The sequence below is a fragment of the Ornithodoros turicata genome, unplaced genomic scaffold, assembly GCF_037126465.1.
Source record: "Ornithodoros turicata isolate Travis unplaced genomic scaffold, ASM3712646v1 ctg00000952.1, whole genome shotgun sequence".
Taxonomy (NCBI): Eukaryota; Metazoa; Arthropoda; class Arachnida; order Ixodida; family Argasidae; genus Ornithodoros; species Ornithodoros turicata.
In genome coordinates, this window is record NW_026999425.1 from 467,908 (window position 1) to 486,879 (window position 18,972).

At 46.3% G+C, this 18,972-nt stretch overlaps 1 protein-coding gene across 1 annotated transcript in view; it reads right to left on the bottom strand.

The window, feature by feature from the left end:
* The window catches only part of LOC135375891 (uncharacterized), a 43,334-nt gene extending 31,018 nt beyond the window's left edge, over positions 1–12,316 (bottom strand). The window contains exons 1-2 of the mRNA XM_064608522.1: positions 12,262–12,316; positions 9,263–9,387 (exon numbers count right to left, since the gene is read on the bottom strand). Coding sequence (XP_064464592.1) covers positions 9,263–9,383 — 121 coding nt within the window. The 5' untranslated portion in view covers positions 9,384–9,387; positions 12,262–12,316. The remainder of the gene's footprint in view (positions 1–9,262; positions 9,388–12,261) is intronic.
* Between the last annotated feature and the right edge of the window lie 6,656 nt (positions 12,317–18,972).

The window sequence follows — 18,972 nt, forward strand, 5'->3', positions numbered from 1 at the left end:
GCACCATGCAAAGAATCTAATGTGTCGTCGATGAGTGGTATAGGATACACGTCCTTAGTAGTGGCGGCGTTCAACTTCCTGTAGTCAACACAGAATCGCCATGTCCCGTCCTTCTTACGTACAAGGACCACCGGAGAAGACCAGGGGCTGTTGGATTCCTGGATGATGCCCTTGCTGAGCATATCCTTTACGTGGTGCTGTATGACGCGACGTTCAGCGGGAGACACACGATACGGACGGCTATGTACGGGAGGAGAGTTCCCGGTCAGTATCGTGTGTTTTACCGTGGTGCACGAACCTAGGGGAGCCCCGCTCACATCAAAGAGATCTGAGAAGTCCGAAAGCAGGTGTGAAAATCGTGCCTTGTCCTCGTGCGGAAGATCAGGGGATATCCTATCTTCCACGAGGCTTATATTGCCCTTAGTCTTTGGAGTACCATCCGTGCTTGACGCCGAACTGAGAAGAGCAGAAACCGACAGATCGCCGAAAGAGAATGTTCCGAGCCGTATCCCCGAGGGGAGGAAACGATCTTCATTGGAAGAGTTTGTTACCCATATTACTCCAAGGCCTCTGTCAGAAGTAAGAAGCGAACAAGGCGAGCATAAAGATGTCTGAAGGAGAACGTCCGTTTTGTAAAAGAACATGCCATCAACTTGTGGGAGGGTAGTCTCAATTCGCACACGTACAGCCGCCATGGTGTAAGCGGGGACTCTACACGCTGTCAGTACAGAGACGGGAACTGCCATAGGGACGTCATCACCACCGCAGGGCACGTCAACTCCAAGGTCCAGAATTTTGCCAGAGCAGTCGATGAGGGCTTCTGTAGACGAGAGGAAATCCCAGCCCAAGACGACGTCAGAGATGCACCGCGACAGCACCAGGAACCTAACCACATACAATTCCGACCCAATAGTGACTCTCCCTGTGCAGTACCCCAAGGGTTGAACGGCGCTACAGTCGCCAAGTCTCACGCTGTGCTCTGCTGTAATTGGTGTCAGTACCTTCCGTAATCGTCGACGTAGTGTTTCAGAAATGCAAGATATCGTCGCTCCTGTGTCAACAAGTCCTTCCAAACGGCTGCCGTCAAAATCCAACGTAACATAATTTTCAACGAGTGGTGGGGGGTTTTGAAGACATGTCCAGCGCGCAACCTGACCCCGAAAAGTGCCACAGGCTGCGGATTCTAGTTTGGAGCAGTAAATGTCTTCGGGATAGTTTGATGCATGGGGGACCTGGACCTCCGTCGGGGATGCAGGGATGGTGACCGCGTTAGTCTCTTCCTTGGCTGGTCTTCGAAATCTTGCGTATTGCGTAAGTCGTCATCATCAAAACGGTTGTTCCCGAAAGGAGGTTGGCTCCATCTACTAGACGGGAGTCCTGCATCATAGGCGGGTGGAAACCGCTGCCCGTAGTACGCTCGAGAAGATGACGCATAGCGTTCGCTGCGCAAGTCCTCTTGCCGACGGACACAGTAGCGTGCAATGTGGCCAGCCGTCTGACAGTAAAAACAAACCGGTGGGGGTCTGTAATAGGCCCGTGGCCTCCTGTACTGTGTAGGCTCCCAAGTGTAACGAGGCTGGGCTTGGGACAGGAAAGGCGCGATCGTAGACACAGGTTCTGGCGGTAGAGTGCTCGTACGGGATGGCGGTGGGGATGGAGCAGGAGGCGACCTGCAAACTTCGGCATATGACCGTGGCTGTGCAGAAAGAGCCGATGCCGCCATGTGAACTTCTTGTTGTACCATCCTACGTATATTATTGTTGTCGCCGTTCTGATGGACGGGGTGAGTCGTCATCAAATCAGGACGCTGGTTATGACCAAGGGCGGCTCGTTCTTCCCTTACAACCCTCCTCACGATGGCCAGCAAGGACTCTGAATCGACATTAGCACCATTGCCGCAGTGCGGCGGACCCGTGAACGGTAAATTAGGTGGAGGAGAACAAATACGTCGTCCGCGTAGGTCTTCAAGTCGTCTGCAAGCTTGGCTGAGTTCGGTTACGCTACAGAAAGCTTGTGAGGCGACACCGTTGAATAAATATTCCGACAGCCCCTTAAGTAGATGATGAATCTTTTCGCTTTCAGCCATACCGGGATCTACTCGTCGGCACAAATACACGACATCTTGCATGTAGGACGTGAAGTTCTCCTGGTATTCTTGGTGCCTAGTGTTTAACTTCCTGCTGGCTTCCTGCTTCCTTTCTTCCGATTTACCGAAAGCAGCCGATATCGCTGTTTTAAAGGCATCCCAGGTGCGCAGACTTGGCTCATTATTTTCAAACCACTGCAAGGCGGTAGACGAAAGGTAGAATACTACGTTTGCCAGACGCATGCTGTCGTCCCAGTTGTTGTGGGCGGCGACACGATCTACTTGTGCCAGCCAGTCTTCGACGTTTAAGTCGTCTGTCGCAGCGAAAACCGGCGGGTCGTGCTGCCGAGCAAGGAACCGAGGGGCTGGAACGGGCTGGGCGGGTTGTCCGGAACAGCCGGCCGGAGCTGACGCTGGGGGGGGGGGGCGTCATGATTTTCCCACTTCGTAGCAGCAGGTTGGGTTTAGGCGAGAGGAAAGGAGGACGGTGAAAAGCACCTCCACCATATGTTAGGAGAAGAATCGCAAGAGCAGGCACTTGCTAGGCGGTAGCCCAAAAGAATGATTTATTCTCGAGCGCGTTTCCCGCGCTTCAGACCAACATCATCTTCCTCACAATATATATATATATATATGCTGATGATTCAGGGGGGCCACCTAGAATCATGCGGTCAACGGCATTTGTTCTTATTAGGTTTTTGCCACCTTGTAAAGTTAATGTCATGTCCCCCAAGTTTAATTATGCAAATATTTGCGAACTGAACTCAGAAATTTGCCAAGGGAAGGTCACTTTTTTACCCCACCAATATGAAGAGGGTGCCGAATTCACTCAAATTCATGATAATTAACAGTGATATTCACGAGCTATCCCATCGGAAAAAATCGCCGAATATCATCCTTTTCGGAGCACCGGACCATAACGCGCGATGTCTTTCTGAGCGCAATAGCTCGCAGTCCGACGAAAGGAGGTTCCGAAGCCAGCCCACAGAGTGATAGTAGAAAAAGTAACAGTTCCTAAAATTGGGAGAGGGAAAGCATTATCCCAGCGAAAGTCGGACGTGATAAGCCATGCCTGCGTTATCTCTTTCTGCGATGCCGAGGTGGGCTGGGTTTCCAACCTCCTTTCGTCGGACTGACACAGATCGCGCTGAAAACTTCATCGTGCGCTATTCTGTGCGACCTCCGTAAAGCATGATGTTCGGCTATTTTTTCCGATGGGATAGCTCCCGAATATCCCTGTCAATTATCATTAATTTGAGTAAATTAGACACGCTCTTCACATTGGTGGGGTAAAAAAGTGACCTTTACTAGGCAAATTTCCGACTTAAGCTCGCAAAAATTTACATAATTAAACTTACGTTACACGACATTCACGTGAGGAGGTGGCAAAAACCCAGTAAGAACAAATACCGTTGACCGCATGACTCTAGGTGGTGTAGTTTTTTAATTATAATTCAATGACACGTTTTCTGGGATACCCTGTATAAGTACAGAAAAGGTAAAGAAGGGATTCAGAAGCCTTGAGGGAGAGTTTAAAAAATTTATTACAACTAATTACGGGAGAGAACTAAGGTTTATTTACATGTTACAGGGGTCGACGTTTCGGCGACAGCGTCGCCAGCCCCCCACAGCTCTAGCAAAATCTGTATCAAAATGCGTGTTACTGCGCACGAAGCAATCCGTGCCTCTCTATTGGTCGGACGCCACAAGCGTGTCCGGATTGGTTGCCAGAATTTGAAAGCGGCACTTCGCGCTTCCTCGCCTGCGTGCTGCGTTCTCCTTCGGCGGTTTCATTTGAAATCTGAACGATGGGCGCTGCGTTGGCGGTGTCTTTCGTTGGGAGGCAAGTGCGTTCGCCGATCGCCTTTTTATCCGTGTATTATGGTGCCTTTGATCGTGTTGTACTGTTTCTCGCCACAAGCATCGGTCTACGAAGAGCCAATCGGATTTCAAACTGAAGTGTTGTCGTGAATTCTGGCTTGATGAACATGTTCGAGCGCCGTCAGATCTGCATAGCGGTGACAAGAAAATACGATTCATGAAGCAGCATTTTATGTTTGACGTGTAGCAGGCAAGGACATGATGATCAAGCGATTGTGCGCAAGTATGTGACAGTTGTTCGTTGCTGGGAATAAGCTGTGTCGATATGCGTATTTTGCAAGTTTGAACTTTGTTCCAGTGTGCTAGGAAGCGCTACGCAATGGACTCAGTACGCTCAGTGCATGTATACGTGTCAACCTGCCGATTGTGTCAGTATAAATAAATTTGTTCATTACGACACTTTTCACAGTTGTCTGGGAATCACGGAATGACTTTACGACGTCCATGAAAGCTAGTAGACTTAGAGGTGAGGGGTAGCCGGTACACGTCAGTATGGAAAGCAGAAGTCAGCAACAGCCAGAACCGGTCGGGCTGCGAGCCAGACGGAAAGACTTCTGATTGGAGGATTGAGGAAGCAATCGCTGCACTCTCATTGGTCGTGTACCCAGTGTTGTGTGAATTTAGCTATACTATGGGCTCTATGGGGAGTTGTGGAGAGCTGGCGTCGCCTTCCACAGGACTAAAGGGGATTGTAGTGGGTCATCGCTTATAGAAGGGCGGGAAGAGTTACGAGAGAGGAGGAATCCGCACGTGGAACGGGTGCTGGTCTTGGGGTTTTTTCCAGGAGCTTTGTCCTTGGTCGTCACTGGGGAGTGGGGATCTGTAAAGATAAAAGGAAGAGGCGGCAGAAAGACCGGAAGTGGGTCGATGTGCTCAAACCTGATCATGAGCTGAGGCTGCGGACTGTGGACAATATGCCCGGGTCTTCGTTTATTGTGCATTGGAATTTATGGATTAAATAAGACTCACGTTGTTGTCTGCTACGGTTGGATGTGAAACTTGACTGTAAAATGAATACAGTTATGTCACTGAAGGAATGGCCGGGTTCGCGAAAGTGGCGGGAGACTGGGAGATTTGGTTTCTTTGTCACATCTGATTTATGATCGTTGAATCGAATTCTGAAACTTGTTGTAGTTTGGCCAATGTACTGTGCATTACAAAAATTGCACTGTAATAAATATACGACGTTAGAGGAGTTGCAGTCGTGGTCGCCACTTATCTTTATATGGAAATTACAATTTGTACTGTGAACTGTATCCGCGGTCTGCATCAGGTTACAAATTTGACATCTACGTCCCATGCAAGGGTGGCAGCCTTTTGCTGTATGTTCCGGTTTGTTAATCTTAGCGTGTACCAAGTGATCCTGAATGTTCTGCGCACGACGGTATGTTATACGGGGCGGTGTAGGGAATATTTCCTTCAGACGTTCCGACTGGGATAGAAGGGGCTGGTGCCGTTGTAAGATATTCTTAAGGTCAGGGATATTACCATTAAAGGTTAGAGTGAGGTTAACACATTCTTCATCTTTAGGTTGCTTTGATTTTTTCAGGAGATCCGTGCGGTTCGTATGGCGGGCTTTACTGAGTGCATTTTTCACTAGGTCTGGCGGGAATTGTCGATTAACTAAAGTTTCTTCAAGGCTGTCAAGGTTAGCATCTAGTTCGTCATCGCGGGAGCATATTCTTCTGTAGCGTATGGCCTGACTGTAAGGGATGGCTAATTTAGTATGTCGCGGATGACAACTGTTGAATGACAGGTACTGCTGGGAGTCTGTTGGTTTACGGTGTTGGTTTACGGTTGGTGTCGTTACGTTGTTTTAATTCAGAGAGGCTAAAACAACGTAACGACATTGTCATCAAAAGAGCCGACAAAGGAGGAGCAATAGTAGTTATGGACAAAGAATTTTACCTCACAAAAGGCATTCGACAACTTAGCTGCGAAACATTCTACAGAACCATGGATAGCGACCCCACCGTTGATATTCACAGCAAAATTACTAAAACACTAAGGAAACTTAAATCAGAAAAGAAAATTGATGACACCCTGCTCGAATACCTTTCCCCACGGGACCCGAAACCCGGTCGGTTTTACATGCTTCCAAAAATTCATACACCCGGAAATCCCGGACGCCCCATAATATCATCCAATGGCACAGCAACGGAAAAGATTTCCACCTTCGTCGATTTCCTCCTAAAGGATATCCCTCCCAAATTACCATCGTACATCAAGGATACTAACCACTTCCTTCAAATAATTTCCGATACCAAGGTCCCCGCGGCTTGTCTGTTAGTTACATTGGACGTCACCTCGCTGTACACTAACATTCCACATGATGATGGCACCAGTGCAGTAATAGACGTTTTTAACAAATTGTCCGATAACCCGCTTCACTCAGCTCTCCTAGGAACTCTGATCTCGCTGATACTTACGTGCAACAATTTTGAATTCGACAACAAGCATTATCTCCAAATTAGTGGTACAGCTATGGGAACGAAAATGGCCTCCAACTATGCTAATATGTTCATGGGCTATCTTGAAGAACGCTTCCTAGAAACATGTTTGCTCAAACCCCTTGTCTACAAACGCTACCTCGATGACGTATTCATGTTGTGGCCCCATTCTGAGGAAAGCCTTTTGTCGTTCATAGATAATTTTAATAACGTCCACCCGACTATAAAATTTACCCACACTTATTCTAAAGAAGCCATAAACTTTCTGGACGTTCATGTTAAGATTTGTAACAACTCCATAGAAAAAAACTTGTACCGTAAACCAACAGACTCCCAGCAGTACCTGTCATTCAACAGTTGTCATCCGCGACATACTAAATTAGCCATCCCTTACAGTCAGGCCATACGCTACAGAAGAATATGCTCCCGCGATGACGAACTAGATGCTAACCTTGACAGCCTTGAAGAAACTTTAGTTAATCGACAATTCCCGCCAGACCTAGTGAAAAATGCACTCAGTAAAGCCCGCCATACGAACCGCACGGATCTCCTGAAAAAATCAAAGCAACCTAAAGATGAAGAATGTGTTAACCTCACTCTAACCTTTAATGGTAGTATCCCTGACCTTAAAAATATCTTACAACGGCACCAGCCCCTTCTATCCCAGTCGGAACGTCTGAAGGAAATATTCCCTACTCCGCCCCGTATAACATACCGTCGTGGGCAGAACATTCAGGATCACTTGGTACACGCTAAGATTAACAAACCGGAGCATACAGCAAAAGGCTGCCACCCTTGCATGGGACGTAGATGTCAAATTTGTAACCTGATGCAGACCGCGGATACAGTTCACAGTACAAATTGTAATTTCCATATAAAGATAAGTGGCGACCACGACTGCAACTCCTCTAACGTCGTATATTTATTACAGTGCAATTTCTGTAATGCACAGTACATTGGCCAAACTACAACAAGTTTCAGAATTCGATTCAACAATCATAAATCAGATATGACAAAGAAACCAAATCTCCCGGTCTCCCGCCACTTTCGCGAACCCGGCCATTCCTTCAGTGACGTAACTGTATTCATTTTACAGTCAAGTTTCACATCCAACCGTAGCAGACAACAACGTGAGTCTTAATCCATAAATTCCAATGCACAATAAACGAAGACCCGGGCGTATTGTCCACAGTCCGCAGCCTCAGCTCATGATCAGGTTTGAGCACATCGACCCACTTCCGTTCTTTCTGCCGCCTCTTCCTTTTATCTTTACAGATCCCCACTCCCCAGTGACGACCAAGGACAAAGCTCCTGGAAAAACCCCCAAGACCAGCACCCGTCCCACGTGCGGATTCCTCCTCTCTCGTAACTCTTCCCGCCCTTCTATAAGCGATGACCCACTACAATCCCCTTTAGTCCTGTGGAAGGCGACGCTGTCGCCGAAACGTCGACCCCTGTAACATGTAAATAAACCTTAGTTCTCTCCCGTAATTAGTTGTAATAATTTTTTTAAACTCTCCCTCAAGGCTTCTGAATCCCTTCTCTAATCCACACAAACGTTGCCTGCCTGCGTACTGTTGATGAGGCTCAACAAAGCCGAAACAGCTGTCCAGTACTGGCATGGCGACGTTTGAGTTACAAACATATGCTATACGTGCAGCCAAAGAGCTCCGGCTATTTTGTTTTTCATTTTATACTTCACTGGCTTTGCACTGGGCTTTCAGTGAGTGAGTTATCTCACCCTGACGGGAGGAATCACGTGTTACGTGACCTTCTGACGCCATCCACACAAACGTTGCCTGCCTGCGTACTGTTGATGAGGCTCAACAAGGCCGAAACAGCTGTCCAGTACTGGCATGGCGACGTTTGAGTTACAAACATATGCTATACGTGCAGCCAAAGAGCTCCGGCTATTTTGTTTTTCATTTTATACTTCACTGGCTTTGCACTGGGCTTTCAGTGAGTGAGTTATCTCACCCTGACGGGAGGAATCACGTGTTACGTGACCTTCTGACGCCATCCACACAAACGTTGCCTGCCTGCGTACTGTTGATGAGGCTCAACAAGGCCGAAACAGCTGTCCAGTACTGGCATGGCGACGTTTGAGTTACAAACATATGCTATACGTGCAGCCAAAGAGCTCCGGCTATTTTGTTTTTCATTTTGTACTTCACTGGCTTTGCACTGGGCTTTCAGTGAGTGAGTTATCTCACCCTGACGGGAGGAATCACGTGTTACGTGACCTTCTGACGCCATCCACACAAAAGTTGCCTGCCTGCGTACTGTTGATGAGGCTCAACAAGGCCGAAACAGCTGTCCAGTACTGGCATGGCGACGTTTGAGTTGCAAACATATGCTATACGTGCAGCCAAAGAGCTCCGGCTATTTTGTTTTTCATTTTATATATATATATATATATATATATATATAGTTGAAATAAATGGGAGGCAGAAGACGAAAGTAGGGGAAGTAACAAAAAAGGGGTTTATTAAAACTTAGAAATTATAAAGGTTAGGGAGGATGTCTACGTTACGGCGGAAGCTCCGCCTTCTTCGGGACGGAAGAGCTAAATGTGGCCACGAGGCTGATAAGCCTTATCAGCCTCGTGGCCACATTTAGCTCTTTCGCAGAATAGAAGCAGAATTTAGCTCTATTGCAGAATAAAATACATAAATGTTGATTTCAAATTTTTCGATTAATATTGGAACGATAATGGAAGCCAGCAGACACAACTGCGGCTGTAGGATGTGGCAACTTCATCGCTGGAGCTAGAAACACGACTGTTGAAACATGCCGTGCAACATGTGTTATGCCCGCGGCATTCTTTTTGTTATTTGATACTCACAGACTGGCTTCGATGTTCCACAGTCAGCGTTGATGTCCTTGAAGAACCGCTCAAGAAGAAACGTCTCATCGCATCTTTGTCTTTCAAGTATTTCCGGAACACAAGTCTTGCTGTATTCCATAACACTAGAAGAGATAAGACCTATAAGTAATCTCCGAAATTACTGGGACATTCTGACGCCATCTCATGACATCCCTTGCTTGAGTCACGCAGAATAAGCAGCACAGTCAACTGCACAGGAGAGATGGAACAGTTTTTCCCGGCATTCGAAGCGGCAAGCTACCTCAAACGTAAATCCAGATAATTCGGAAACAGCCAATTTGCGTGGTGCTAGGAACTTGACTATTATTAGGAATTTTAATAACGTCCACCCGACTATAAAATTTACCCACACTTATTCTAAAGAAGCCATAAACTTTCTGGACGTTCATGTTAAGATTTGTAACAACTCCATAGAAAAAAACTTGTACCGTAAACCAACAGACTCCCAGCAGTACCTGTCATTCAACAGTTGTCATCCGCGACATACTAAATTAGCCATCCCTTACAGTCAGGCCATACGCTACAGAAGAATATGCTCCCGCGATGACGAACTAGATGCTAACCTTGACAGCCTTGAAGAAACTTTAGTTAATCGACAATTCCCGCCAGACCTAGTGAAAAATGCACTCAGTAAAGCCCGCCATACGAACCGCACGGATCTCCTGAAAAAATCAAAGCAACCTAAAGATGAAGAATGTGTTAACCTCACTCTAACCTTTAATGGTAGTATCCCTGACCTTAAAAATATCTTACAACGGCACCAGCCCCTTCTATCCCAGTCGGAACGTCTGAAGGAAATATTCCCTACTCCGCCCCGTATAACATACCGTCGTGGGCAGAACATTCAGGATCACTTGGTACACGCTAAGATTAACAAACCGGAGCATACAGCAAAAGGCTGCCACCCTTGCATGGGACGTAGATGTCAAATTTGTAACCTGATGCAGACCGCGGATACAGTTCACAGTACAAATTGTAATTTCCATATAAAGATAAGTGGCGACCACGACTGCAACTCCTCTAACGTCGTATATTTATTACAGTGCAATTTCTGTAATGCACAGTACATTGGCCAAACTACAACAAGTTTCAGAATTCGATTCAACAATCATAAATCAGATATGACAAAGAAACCAAATCTCCCGGTCTCCCGCCACTTTCGCGAACCCGGCCATTCCTTCAGTGACGTAACTGTATTCATTTTACAGTCAAGTTTCACATCCAACCGTAGCAGACAACAACGTGAGTCTTAATCCATAAATTCCAATGCACAATAAACGAAGACCCGGGCGTATTGTCCACAGTCCGCAGCTTCAGCTCATGATCAGGTTTGAGCACATCGACCCACTTCCGTTCTTTCTGCCGCCTCTTCCTTTTATCTTTACAGATCCCCACTCCCCAGTGACGACCAAGGACAAAGCTCCTGGAAAAACCCCCAAGACCAGCACCCGTCCCACGTGCGGATTCCTCCTCTCTCGTAACTCTTCCCGCCCTTCTATAAGCGATGACCCACTACAATCCCCTTTAGTCCTGTGGAAGGCGACGCTGTCGCCGAAACGTCGACCCCTGTAACATGTAAATAAACCTTAGTTCTCTCCCGTAATTAGTTGTAATAATTTTTTTAAACTCTCCCTCAAGGCTTCTGAATCCCTTCTCTAATCCACACAAACGTTGCCTGCCTGCGTACTGTTGATGAGGCTCAACAAAGCCGAAACAGCTGTCCAGTACTGGCATGGCGACGTTTGAGTTACAAACATATGCTATACGTGCAGCCAAAGAGCTCCGGCTATTTTGTTTTTCATTTTATACTTCACTGGCTTTGCACTGGGCTTTCAGTGAGTGAGTTATCTCACCCTGACGGGAGGAATCACGTGTTACGTGACCTTCTGACGCCATCCACACAAACGTTGCCTGCCTGCGTACTGTTGATGAGGCTCAACAAGGCCGAAACAGCTGTCCAGTACTGGCATGGCGACGTTTGAGTTACAAACATATGCTATACGTGCAGCCAAAGAGCTCCGGCTATTTTGTTTTTCATTTTATACTTCACTGGCTTTGCACTGGGCTTTCAGTGAGTGAGTTATCTCACCCTGACGGGAGGAATCACGTGTTACGTGACCTTCTGACGCCATCCACACAAACGTTGCCTGCCTGCGTACTGTTGATGAGGCTCAACAAGGCCGAAACAGCTGTCCAGTACTGGCATGGCGACGTTTGAGTTACAAACATATGCTATACGTGCAGCCAAAGAGCTCCGGCTATTTTGTTTTTCATTTTGTACTTCACTGGCTTTGCACTGGGCTTTCAGTGAGTGAGTTATCTCACCCTGACGGGAGGAATCACGTGTTACGTGACCTTCTGACGCCATCCACACAAAAGTTGCCTGCCTGCGTACTGTTGATGAGGCTCAACAAGGCCGAAACAGCTGTCCAGTACTGGCATGGCGACGTTTGAGTTGCAAACATATGCTATACGTGCAGCCAAAGAGCTCCGGCTATTTTGTTTTTCATTTTATATATATATATATATATATATATATATAGTTGAAATAAATGGGAGGCAGAAGACGAAAGTAGGGGAAGTAACAAAAAAGGGGTTTATTAAAACTTAGAAATTATAAAGGTTAGGGAGGATGTCTACGTTACGGCGGAAGCTCCGCCTTCTTCGGGACGGAAGAGCTAAATGTGGCCACGAGGCTGATAAGCCTTATCAGCCTCGTGGCCACATTTAGCTCTTTCGCAGAATAGAAGCAGAATTTAGCTCTATTGCAGAATAAAATACATAAATGTTGATTTCAAATTTTTCGATTAATATTGGAACGATAATGGAAGCCAGCAGACACAACTGCGGCTGTAGGATGTGGCAACTTCATCGCTGGAGCTAGAAACACGACTGTTGAAACATGCCGTGCAACATGTGTTATGCCCGCGGCATTCTTTTTGTTATTTGATACTCACAGACTGGCTTCGATGTTCCACAGTCAGCGTTGATGTCCTTGAAGAACCGCTCAAGAAGAAACGTCTCATCGCATCTTTGTCTTTCAAGTATTTCCGGAACACAAGTCTTGCTGTATTCCATAACACTAGAAGAGATAAGACCTATAAGTAATCTCCGAAATTACTGGGACATTCTGACGCCATCTCATGACATCCCTTGCTTGAGTCACGCAGAATAAGCAGCACAGTCAACTGCACAGGAGAGATGGAACAGTTTTTCCCGGCATTCGAAGCGGCAAGCTACCTCAAACGTAAATCCAGATAATTCGGAAACAGCCAATTTGCGTGGTGCTAGGAACTTGACTATTATTAGGAATAATTTACCTTCTGACAACATGGACAGACCCCCTCGCTGCTTTGTTCACCAGACCTGTATCAGCGGCCGTGTTTACATTAACTCGGCAGAGCAGGTCCAGTTGACAGTCGAGTCGGGTTGAACTCATCCGACGCGGTTTACATGAACTCTCTTCAGCGAGAGCCGATCGCAGCGACGCTCCGCGTCCAGTCGAGTCGAGCCGTGCCAGCGCAGCAAATGCGTCTCTTCGCTTCTGTTTCTGTACCCGTCTGCCCGTCCTACGTTGAGCAATTGCTGTCTCGGACGCAGCGACACGATGTACTCGATCCCGCAGATCATTCGTTCCGAGCTGGACCAGTCGTCGTTTACAAGCACTTCGCTGGTCGCGTGGAGCGAGTCAACGCGCCCCTGTTGTCGCGTTGACGTGACTCGACCCGGCGCGGAGTCAACTCGACCGAACAGCGTTTACACGAGCAAATGGAACTCCGGTCGAGCTCATGTAAACCTGGCTAGTGTGACACGTGAGGGGTGAGAGCTGCCACTGATCTGTTTGATGTCGAGATAGAGGAGGAGCAAGCACAACAACTATGATACCGGGGTCTGTTGTGGTTGTGGAAGGCGCAAGGTGGACTACTATTCTTGGGTTAGTGAATGCTGAGGACAACTCAACTCGCGGTGTCGCTCCGGCAGCACAGGGACGTAATGGTTGACGTACGTAAAGCTGAGGTTGTAGTCAGATTAGCCTGCGGAATCATTAAGCCTGGCCTCCCTGCAAATTGCATACGATCACAGAGTACGTCAGCACACAAGCTAAGTCAGCTACTACTCCTCTGTGCCAGAGCGCCACCGCGTGTCCAGATATCCTCGGAATTCACTAGTCCAATAATAGTATACCTTACGCCGACCAGTAGCTCACCCGCTTCTACTGAATCCCCGTTCTAACAGAGCTGTTCGCATACTTGTGTATATATACCGTTTCTCTTCTGTAACAGTTAAGGGTATTTGTTCGCAACCATATCTCCCAACATCAGGAGCTCCCCAGGACTCCAACCGCGGGCCACTCTTCAACGTTTTTGTCAACGATCTCGTTATGTGTATCCAGCATTTTAACTTGCTACGGTATGCCGAGGATGTGAAATTGTTGAAAGTAGTCTCATCCCCATTGGATTGCGCCTTGCAACAAAGGGACATCGACCGTGTTATCCAGTGGTGTCGCACGAGCAAACTTCTAATCAACACAGGTGTGTTTCTCTCGTAAAGCCAACATAACCTGTTATAAACACTGTTCCAGCACAAATGTCATCTCCAGCGCTAACTTGGTTCGTGAGCTCGGTGTCACGTTCGATTCGAAATGCTCCGCATTGCGCACTCTAGGACTCTGGGACATACAAAGATATTCCCAAATCCTGATGTTGTTGTATGCCCAATATAAGGTCTATGTTGACCCTCGCATTGCATACGCATCCATAATATGGAACTGTCTAAGTAACCCTCAGCGCCTAGAAGCTGACCAAAAGAAAGCGCTCCACATTTCACGCTACCTATATTTCGGTTGCACCCCGGGATTCCAGACGTACAATTATGAATATCTACTCAGACACGTTGGTCTCATTCCCCGTTCAACTCAGCGCGACATTACCGATGCCACTTTCTTATACAAGTGCCCTCAGTCTCGAATTGACCGTCCACAGTTGCTATGATCTCTGCCTTTCGGTATTCCAGGTGTGTCCCTACGGAAGCATCCTACCCATTTTTTACCCTGATGTATTTAAAGGGGACACTACCTCGCGAGGCAAGACCCTCGTAAACTCGTGATTTTTTTTTTCTGTAACACTTCCCGTTCTACTCCAAAAGAGGTCGTATCTAAAGTTTTCCATTTGTGAAGTTCACTCATTTTGCTTGTGCCCATTTGTCTTTTCCTGACATCCTGCAGTTCTTCTGATCAGTATTGGACATAATTCCTTCGATCTTTTACTCAGCTTTTTGCCGTCCTTTAGTCCTGTAATTTCACGTATGCGTAATGTAAAATATGTTATGTAAGACGTGCCTGTTATTTTAGATATAAGCAGTCTATCCACCAACGCTATTGTACATATATTCTGTGGCCTACGTGTGTATTGTGTAACCTGTGACTATATTCTCCATTTCTTGGGTACCTGTCGTTTTCGGCATTATGTAGAACTTTGTGAGTGTGCACCAATACCGAGGCCCTCGAGGCTGTTTTGGGCACATAATAAAAATGTGTGGCTGCAGTTGTTCTGTTTTCTACCATGTCCCTGCTTTCATGCTGCTATTCGTCATCATGAACATAATAAAAATATTATTATTATTATTATTATTATTTGATAATAAAAAGCAAAATGAAGACAGCTTTTTCACCAAACCACACAAACTTGGCTGCACTAGACAGAACAGAATAGTAACTGTGGGTGAATTAAAGGGGAGAAGAGCAAAACACAACGTTCCATGTATTCACATAAGCAAAGTCCACTCCTCCAGGAGAAGATGCGAAAAAAGTCACCGATTCTAGCTACCCCGTAAATACAAGTGATATACGTCCCCGTCCTGTCCCGTCCGTCCGTAGTCTTCTCGTGAATATGGACATGGGAGAACTGATGTTCTGAGGCTGGAACACCATAGAGGGTACAAATACATACAAAGCCTTCGTTAGTCTTCTCGTGCCGTGCTAACCTGCGGTAAATATCATGGGGCGCAGCCGAAAGATAATTCATACCAGACGACACGGAGATGCGTTCCCACGACAAGTCAATATTCATGGTTTGAATGCTCAACATAATGCACGGCGAAACTTTTGCCCCCATGCGAGTATTTTCTATTTCCATTTTTCTATTTTTCTTGAGTTCTCCTCCACTAGAATGTTCCGCGGGGATGACGGGAAGCGCCTATTGTATCAGAATTTGTGATATATAGCATGGATGTGCAAGTGGATGCAACCCTGTAGGACATTCCGAGGGCAGTTGAAACAAAAAATCCTACCCGGTTCGGCATCCCGGGATCCGCATTTCGAAATCCTGATACCACGGGATTGTAAAAACGGCTCGGGATCACGAATCCTAGGATGCCGATAACCCCGTCCCACTTTTTTCTGCTAAACGCCCTCGCTTTATGGCCGTTTGGAACGCACATGGAAAAGAGCTTACCAACAATGCAGTTTGGATGCGTCTTGCAACTTCTGATAATTGTTGTTGCACGTATTCTTCGCACTGTCTAGTAATCCTGTAGGACAGATGGCACCTGAAAACGACAGATATGATTTCGTTTCATCGATGTTTTCGTGGCGCGGAAACTACGGATTCCATGTGGAATGGTACGATGACCGAAGAATACCAATGGGCAGTCCTGGGAAGTAATCTAATCAGAAATAACTATTTTCTTTTTCTTTATCATGGGGCTCCAAGATCCTTGCGGCTTTAAATGGACAAATCAGACAAAGTGAATCACAGGGAACAGTACTGCAAAGCAACAACACGGGAACGCAGCAGAATAAAAGTGACGCGGATTGGTAGCACTACAATCGAAATGAAGAACGGAGAACAGTGCTGAATGGTGCATGATTTACAACAGAGGTGATGGATGAAGGTAAATAATTCCACAGTCTAAGTGAAAAGAGTTTCTATGGGAAATGTACGGTTCATATTTGTGAGCAGCAGGAGCAGCATCGTCAATGAGTTTTTTCATTTCCAGATATACTCACATGACTCGGTACCGAGCAAAACCTCAACTCAACATCTGACTATTTTACTGGCCACACGTTCGGCTCTCAGCACCAGAAAGCTTTTCTTGGTCCGTAGATTGCATGTTCTTGGAGGCAGGCACAGGGTGCCAATGTTGTATAAATAACCGTGCAGTTAATGAGGTGTTGCAATAATAATCAATAATAAATACAGATAATAATTATAAGTGAATAATGGTAATAACAATGATTTCCATAATCGCCACATAAATTTCAGCACTGAAGATTGACATTGCCCGGTATGGGATGTCATCGCAGACACGTCTCAATTACAATTGCACATGTTACTCGTCCTTGTGTTCTTGACGCGTGCTGCATGTTCTTTGAATCTCTGACTTAAAGCTGCATGCTCCTTGCTTTGAAGCTGTCATGGTTTCTGTATTTTGACATATTAAACGGCATATTACGAGAAAGACTCTCATCGCCTGAGCTGAATAGATTGTTTCTCTGGAGAATTTCCGATTTTTCGAGAATTCCCGACATAACTACTACAATGTAACTACACACGTGCTCACCCAGCACCTTGACCTGCTCCCAAGGAGTCCCATTGAGTTGCAAGAGGAGTATCGAAAAAGTATGATGTTCTCCCTGAATGGTTTGTCCCCTGTACTACTCTTTTCTCGAAGGTGAATTAGAATTCATCGACGAAACAAAATTTTCCCAATATGCCTTGTTAGCTTAGTGACGCGTCCACCTGGCTTTTGCAGACGATTTTTAAAGGAAAACAGGTTTTGTGCAGTTGCATGCCTGCGGAAGAGATTTCCGAGATCGGTTCTGTTCCCTCGTGATGAAGTCATTCGCCTCATTAACACTCATATCATCATTGGACGATGGCAGACTAACAGCTTTCGTTTGAAAGGGGTTGTAGAGTGCGCGTCGTTAAATTATCTGTTCCCTGATACGACTTTAAGACCACAGAAAGTAATCGCAACCCCGAAGATTCTGATCTGTTCATGTACTGGATTCTTCTTATTATTACTGGACCATTACACTGAAGTGGACCCTTATATTTATAGTGGCAATGCCCCCATACACTTGATGGGTTGCACAGCGTGAAGTCAACACAACAGACACATTGATTAGCACTCTTCACAGTACCCTATCAAGGTAAATTTTAATTGCAACTGCCTCAAGAGGTGGCTTCAGTAGATGTATTACAGCAATTGTTTTAGACTTAAGGATTGTAACACCACCAGGTGAATATGTTGCATCTGCACGATCTTTTTGGAACAGGTTATAACACCAGAGTGAGTGTGTTTGTTGAGGATTCAGGTAAGTTTCTTGTAACAGAGAAGAGGAATGTGCCATACCTGTCTGAAATATCATTTAAGTCATAAAGGTTGGCGAAGAGCCCTCGACAATTCCACTATTTTGACAAGGTTGGTTTATTATTACGCCGATTATTATATCGACGCGGATCGACATAGTGCAGAAAAAAGAGATGAAGCGTGCAATCCGGGTCTGCGTTAATGAGAAGAGTGTGCTGTTCAGAGAGAATATTTCTTTTTGGGGGTTGTTATTTGCTGCTTCTGAAGCTTTCTGTTTTTTGAGCAGTTTCGAGTTTCCAGGCGGTATATCAGGGAACGAGCCACTCCCCGATAGATTACCCATGGGCTGTCTTTTGACTAGGCGCTCGTGTTTGTGATTCAGCTTTACGAGCTCGCCTGCCATCACACTCCATCGAGGTAACGTCAGCAGGTGGTGCCTGTGAGAATGACACCACCGAAGAGGCTTGTGCAACAGCAGGCACTTCTGCAGGAGAAGCTGGCGTTTGAGGCAGAGGTGAGTGTTTCGTGCTTTGCATTATCCTGTTTGTCTGTGTTGAGCAAGAGATAATTCTGGGTATCTGGGAAGTAGGGCTGCAAAGGATTTCTAGAGCTCAAACGAAGACAGCTTTTCTTCGCTTCTGGATCGCTTACTCTCTGTAGCCTTGACGTGCGTCACCTCTTTCTCGAACTTCCGTTTTGAACAAGAACAGTGATCACCTGCGCAGTTGACGCAGTTACCTGGCCCTCCCCAAGCAGCACACAATTTTGGACCCATATTGGTTGGTCATCGTCTATACGGGTCCAATATGGGACCCGTTTCGTCAAGGTTTTCCGCATATGAGCTCAAACTGGGCAATATGGGGCGCATATTGCCCAGTTTGAGCCACTATTGGGCAAATCCTGGCAATATTGGCCCCATATTGCCCGTGTAAACCACGTATTGGCTGAAAATGCAAAAAAATGGTACCTTCCCGCGTCGACAAACGGCCAAGCAGCACGACAAGATTGGACGTTGAAGTGTATGAAATGCCCAATTCAATACGTCGTTACATCCAACAACTTCCCGCAGATCATAGACATTCTTGAAAATAATCAACATACGGGGCAATCCCATTGTACCATTCACTAGAACTTGACAACTCAACTTTCCATTTTCTGGAAGCAGGCGACATCTTGCTTCGCATGCCAATGCCAATTGGTCGAACCGACTGAGAGTAAGCGTGGCCGTTTCTAAAAGCTAAATCACGCGTCATACAACTAATGCGCGACAGTCGGATCGGACGTTTCATACGGGCTAAAATGTCACAGGCTCTAATGATAATGGAATTGTGGCTAGGTCAAGTAAAAAACACAAT